The 6603-nt window shown below is 49.6% G+C and overlaps 1 protein-coding gene across 1 annotated transcript; it reads left to right on the forward strand.

Annotated features, from left to right (window-relative positions):
- The first annotated feature begins 1829 nt into the window (after positions 1-1829).
- GPRIN3 (GPRIN family member 3) lies at positions 1830-5841 on the forward strand. Its single transcript, XM_009329764.1, has one exon. The coding sequence runs from the start codon at positions 1863-1865 to the stop codon at positions 4248-4250; it is 2388 nt and encodes a 795-aa protein (XP_009328039.1). The 5' UTR covers positions 1830-1862; the 3' UTR covers positions 4251-5841.
- The last annotated feature ends 762 nt before the right edge of the window (positions 5842-6603 follow it).

A 6603-nucleotide genomic window follows, 5' to 3' on the forward strand; every position in this document is an offset into this window, starting at 1 on the left:
TGCAGCTAAGAAACTCAGGATCCTTCAGGGGCAGGATCACAGCTTCCCAGGGCTGGCTTAATCCAGCAGATTGTGTATATCTGTGGTTGGACAAAGCCCAAGGAGACAGTATAAAAATAATACATTATTAATATCTGGAAGACATAAAGCTTAATGAATAAATAATAAGTCACCGCATTTTCCTTTTCTTAGAAAAATAGGCTGGCTGTATTCATTTTAATTTTCCTTTCATTGAGCATTTTTCTCCCATTACTCTTTCTAAGTACCCTAAGGTGCTGAAATTTAGGATTAATTTTACAGAAACTAAGGAAGTTATACCACTGCCATTCAGGCTGAGAGAGAGAAGGAGAGTAGGGATGTTGTCTGGAAAGGGCTTTTGCTGATTTTGCTAGTGGGTAGGGAGGGTCTGGAACAGCTGAGCAATCGCACAGCTCCTTCCAGCAGCATCTCCCACGTAATGTAGCGAAGAAGACCCCACTGTGTGCCTGCAGAGACATGGGCACACAGAGGTAAAGTTAGTTTCCCAGCGTCATCCCTTTGGTTAACATAAAACTAAATGTTCAGGGTGTCTCCCAAGCCTCATACCCATGCTTTTCTGGCAGCATAAGCTGGGGAAAGCCTTTTAAACAAGCATAGGTAGCCTGCAATTTAAAAGAAGACGGGTGGCATTTCATCACTGGCCACCACCACTCTGCTGACACTGACGGGGATCCAGCCCTTGACCTCTAGCAGGATCCGAGCTGGGCATTTTGAAAAGCACAACTAACAAGCACATTTGGAGATCGCCTCCTGTTTGAAGCAATGGTTTCTCTGCAGTCCTGGCCAGATTTCAACCTAAATAACTCTGCTCCACCTGCTTAAAATCCCTCCCCAGTGTTTCACTGGGTATGGCATGGGCCCCTCCTGTTCTGCGGTGCTGCAGTGTTCCCCTTCCAGTTTCATACCACCTGCTCGTAAATTGATTTCTAGATCATCTATGCCCCCGTTTATTAATCGAGCTGGCTTCCTTTTAATTATTTCAAAGGATCTAAATGTGAAAGCAGTATGTATGTACACAGCCCCGGTGCTGTATGGTGCAGTAGCTTCTCTTGGTGTTTATCTGTACCACCCAGCAGGTTGTCATCCCTCCCTATTCCTTTTACCGGTGAGGTTTGAGTTCATCCATGTTAGTCTGAATTGACCTGTTGCCCCCTGTGAGCATGTCCTTGTTGGTAGTGGAGTTAGAGAAGGGCTCTCTGTGAAAAGAAGGGGGTGGTGCTCAGCGAAGGTGTGGGATTCACTCAGAACACAGGGTGGATCCTGGGGGAATCAGATCTGTTCTTCACATAGGCACAAGAGGCAAGGTAGCACCTTTCCTTCCACAGGTGGCTTGCTAGAGGATTTTATCACAGTGAGTTTAGTTTGTGACCTCAAACTTCCACACAAAGTCTGCTCCCATTCCCATTCATCCCTGCTTTCTCTTCATTTTTCTTTTTTTTTTCCCTCCCTCTTGGCATGTCATTATGTTTTCATGAATGTATCAACAACAGGGCAGCTGTTGTTGCTTTGTCCCCAGTGTTGTCTTCTCCATCTGGACCTTGGAATTGGGAGATCCTTGAAATCCGTGTCTTCTATGTGACTTTTAGGCAGAATCAGGTACTTCACTTTCCCCCTTGCCTGCAAGTATTTCTCTCCAAGCCGTAAAACTGATCTGTTCTGGGTACTTCTTTTTAAATCTGACTGCTGCTAACACTATGTTTCCTTCATTAACAGATTAGCTTTACAGAAAACCCGTGGCCGACAGCCTGCCCTGTTGGTACCCACCGCCCAGTGAGAAAACTCCGAGGAGAAGCTGAGGGCAAACCACATCTCGGAGACAGTCCATGGGGACTGTACCAGATCCTCTGAGATCTGCCAAGCTTTCCCTGCTCACAGCTTCTGTGGAGGAGGACCGCCTGGGAGACCTGCAGTCTGCTAAGCACCAGCCCCAACTACCCAGTGGAGAGAGGGCCAGCAATGGCTTCCCGTGCACGCCGTCCGGCTCTGCTGGAGTTTGCTTGTTCAACCTGAAATGCACGGCGGGTGCCAGCACGCAGAGGTGCGAGCAGTGCCGCGAGGACGATGCTAGCCAGCAGGAAGCCTTCCCTCCTGGGCCCGCCAGCAAAGCTGCGGAGGAGTGTCCTGCAGCCGTAGAGCCTGCTGGTTGCTCCCGGCCAGTGGGCAGCCAGGGACCGGCAGAGGCAGCCCCCGCTGCAGCAGAAGCCCCCTTGGCGGGGTGGAGGCCAGAGATGATGCCAGCCCCCCAGAGCTCCCGGCAGTTTGTGCAAGGCAGCCAGGCGAAAACGAGCTCCCTGACGCAAATGGATGACTCTGCCTTGAAACCTCAGGGGACTGATGATCAGCCGGCACTTGAGGTGTTAAATTATTCTCCCCCGGGCGACCCTATTAGGGGTAATGAGTCCTGTTGTACTTCTCAGGCAAACCTTCTGCAAAGAGGGGAAAAAGACAGGGGAGCAGAAAAAACTGGTTCTGCTGGGTGTCAGTTAGCCTCGCTGGCGAGGCACGCCAAAGCTGACCTGGGAGGAGACCCACAGACCGGTTTGGAAACAAAAAGCGGGGCTGCAGACACCGCGCAGTTGCATCCCACAGATAAAACTGAAGCAGTGCAGAGCAGCGAGGCACCAGCCCAGTCTAGCCACGAGAGTCCACATCCCATACGCAAGGCAGATGCCGAGCCGGGGAGTCCAGGTCCCACCCAGCTCTCCAAATTCAGAGAAACAGGTACAATGACGGTTCAGCCGGAGAGCAGCTCTTTAACTCAGGAATCAGTAAGCAGGACATGGCGAGATGCTGGGGTTCAGGCCGTGGCTACTGTGGAGAGCAAATCGGCCTCCACCAGCCCCAGCATCCTTGCTGCCTTCTTAAAAGGGAATCCTCCTCCAGAGGAGAAGGAAGAACTGCACATCATTTACCAAGGAGGTATGGGGCTGAGCCAGTCTGCACTTACTGGCAGTTTCTCCTCACAACAAAAGTCCCCGTGTTCCCCTGGTATCATGTCAAAATCGACTGCTGTTACGGCTGTGACTGCTTCAGCCCAAACCCAGCCAGTGAAACTGCCTGGGGTCCCATCTGACGTGGTGTCTCCAGCCTCAGCAGATAGTGCAAAACCTGCTCTCCCCTTCTCCCCTGCAGCCGTTACCTTCCAAGGGACAGCTGTGGGTAATGCTGAAGTGATCAGTGCAGCTCATGACAGCAAGGATGCTGCTCAGCTGCCAATGGATGCTCCAGTCCCACCAAAGCCCATCCCTGTAGAGCAGCTTGCAGTTGACTCCAGTAATCAAACTCCAGCACAGTCTGGGTCTGGCGCTGGTGAACCAAGCACCACTTCTGCTGCCGCTGTCCCAGGAACCAAGAACAACGTGCCAGATCTTGTCCATGATGCAGGAGGCAGCCAGTTACCTTTACTCTGTAGCCCAGACGGTGAAGTCAAGCAGAAGGAAGTCCTGGGCAGCTCTGAGCAAAAGCCTGTGCAATGTAAGGGTGCAAGTCAAGGGGAGGCCATTCCTCATCAATCTGTGGTAAAACCAAAGGAAGAAAACTCGGTGGTGCTTGATCCTAAAGGAGGGGTGAATGTTAGCAGCCAACCTGCTGCCGTCCACATAAAGGCATGCACAGAGGATGCAGGTGAAAAGGAGGAGAGCAGAGGCCGGGGAGACGCTGGCCAGCCTCAGACGGCTGGCGGCCAGGGCCTGCAGGCAGGACTGACACCCGAGTTGAGTGTGAGTTCTGCACGTCTCACCCCTCCCTTGGAGGCATCAGCAGCTCCCCAGCAGCAAGGCCTCCAGGCCAAGGAGTCCAGACATGAGCTTCACACAGCAGCTCTTCCTGCTTCAGCTCAGGCCTTGCCAAACTTAGGGAAAAACAAAAAGCAGCCCACCCCGGCCATGGAGGCGAAAGTGCAGGTGAAGCAGTCCAAGCATGTCAGGGATGTTGTTTGGGACGAGCAAGGCATGACGTGGGAGGTTTACGGTGCTTCCCTCGATCCAGAATCCCTGGGAATTGCCATCCAGAACCACTTACAGAGACAAATACGGGAACACGAGAAACTGATCCGGGCCCAGAACAGTCAGACCCGGAAATCCATTTCCTCGGATACATCCTCAAATAAAAAACTGAAAGGGAGGCAGCACAATGTGTTCCAGTCCATGCTGCAGAATTTTAGGCGTCCTAATTGCTGCGTCCGACCCGCTCCCTCTTCTGTGTTAGACTGACGTGGTTTGCAGGGGTGTGTAGATGTCTGCGGCGGTAGAGAGAATCCCTCCCCTCAAGTCTCGAGTCCTGCTGTTCAGTCGTGTTATTGGGGTTGTGATGCAGCAACAGTCGAAAATTATTCCCCTTTGTTTTCTGAGCAGCCACGTGCTCCATCACGCCATTATTATTGCCACAGCTGGTGTATTTCCACATTATGCCCCCATCCCGACTACTGTCAGATGAAAAGCTAGGCACTTAGCAAAAGCACAAATTTAAATTGCCACCTTGCTGCAGGGAGAGCAGCACCTCCTGATAAAGCAGAGAGATTGTCAGAATTATTATGGGAAGTTACTTGTGTGCATCACAAGGTCTTATACAAACGGGTGGGCTGGGGGAAGCTGGGCGAGGTGAAACTAAGGTCCAACAGCTGTAAAGACCTAATGCAAGACAGCTTTCCTGGTGTGTAAGTTACCCACGCTGAGGTAAGTCCGTGAAAAGGCTACAGACATCGATCACTGAGCAGTCTCACTTCTGTTGATACTGTGGGGCACCGTTCTCATGTGAGCCCCAGAGAGCCAGGTCTTCCCCTCCCACTGAAATGGAGAACCAGGCAGAGTGAGGGTCAAGGCTGAAGAATTATTTCTTTGGGAGAAGTCAAGTCAATGGGATTTTGATGGCTAGAAGGGGAGGTGAGAGAGGGATGTATTCTGCGGGCTTTTTCTCCCCTGCATCAAGCCATGCCTAAGGTATAAGCAGGCGATGCACACAGAGCAGGCGAGGTACGAGAGAGCACATCGGTAGACGTACCCGCATCCGCCAGGACGGTGCCCTCGCTCGCGCTGTGGCGCGCCAGCCACGTCTTTCAAAAGCAGCGAGCCGTTCTGGCTCCTCAGCCGGGGTGGGCAGCGCCTGCTCCCAGCCTCCCGCAGCGCTGAGCACCTCTCCTCTAAATCACTCTTTAAAGTGATGTGGATCTTTTTTCTCTCTCCAGAGATGCACAGTAGCATTTTCCTGTAGGAGCAGGCTATCCTGTGCGCCTGGGTCCATGAGCCTACATGTCTAGTGTGTTACACTGATGTTTTTCCTTTTAAGTCCTTAGCCAAATCTACTTTTTTTTGCAGTATTTTGGTGCTTTTCTTGCTGCCTTTCATAAACTGAATACCATTTATTTAGCCTGTGCGTATTTTGTTTTACCTAATGCTCTCTATATTATAAACCATTATATTGTTAACTTGAAACATTTACTTTACAGAATTACTGAAATCTTGAGACAATCTTTGCTGTATTTCTAATGTTAGAAAAGTTGTAGAAACTGCTAATAAAACGTAGCTTAGTGACTGTTTCTCCGGAAGTGTGATATACAATAATGTCTCAGCTGTATGTTGGTCACATTTCTCACCTTAATAATATTTTTCAACCTAGGAAATGTGTTTCCCACTAGCCTTTTATTCTGTCCACTAGAGTTCATGATGGGAGGCTGGGGAACTCCTGCAGTTTGTAGAAAATTTAGTTTTCAATCCTGCAAAGGACTGAGGATTTGGATATTGTAATCCTGCAGAGTACTAGAGTTAAATAGGGGTTATTTTTATTTCATTAAAGATTTTTCATGAATCATTATGATAATTTATTTCTGTCTCTAGTACCACACACTGGACTTACTCAGTAGATCTTACAGGTTTACACAGTGTAAATGAATACTAATATCCTTTTTTTCCTTTTTTTGTTTTTGCGAAGCAGACCTGAGGTGGTCCCTTTTTATTTAGGAGGCCAGACTTTTTGAGTATATCAACTGCCAAGCCTTCAAAGCAGCTGTTTTGGGGCAATTTTTCCCCAGCAGAAAGGTAAAATACTGTAAGATACAATATTTTAACCCAGTTCAATGAAAGGTGTTGCCCCTAGGTGTAGTACTGAATTGACTACTAGTTTTCCTCTGGTATATATTTGGGGGCTTTATGGCACGTCCTTGTTCCATTTCTGTGCATTATTTCAAGCCCTCTCCCACTTGATGCTGAATTGCTGATTCTGAAATACCACATTAGAGAGCGTCTTCCCACCTCTGCCTACCAGGAGGAAAGTCTCCTACCTTTTTTCTGTTAGTACTACTGTTTCCATCCCCTTCCTAGCAGTGTCCGAGATGTGAGTTTCATGTGAAATTTTGTGTGGGATTAATATTGGCAGTATCATTAGGTCAGGTTAGTCGAAGTTCAGTGTCTCTTCCCACGTCGTGTCCGTGTCAGCCCTGAAGAGGTTCCCCGAGTTGTCCGCGGTGTTTGCTGTGTCCTGTCCAGGTCCAAGGTTTTGTGCTGCTCCTTTTGCCTCCCTTCTGCCCGCTCCCTCGCTAGCTGCTGCCCAGCCTGTCTTCCTGCGAAACGG

The sequence above is a fragment of the Pygoscelis adeliae genome, unplaced genomic scaffold (assembly GCF_000699105.1).
Source record: "Pygoscelis adeliae isolate BGI_AS28 unplaced genomic scaffold, ASM69910v1 Scaffold67, whole genome shotgun sequence".
Lineage (NCBI taxonomy): Eukaryota > Metazoa > Chordata > Aves > Sphenisciformes > Spheniscidae > Pygoscelis > Pygoscelis adeliae.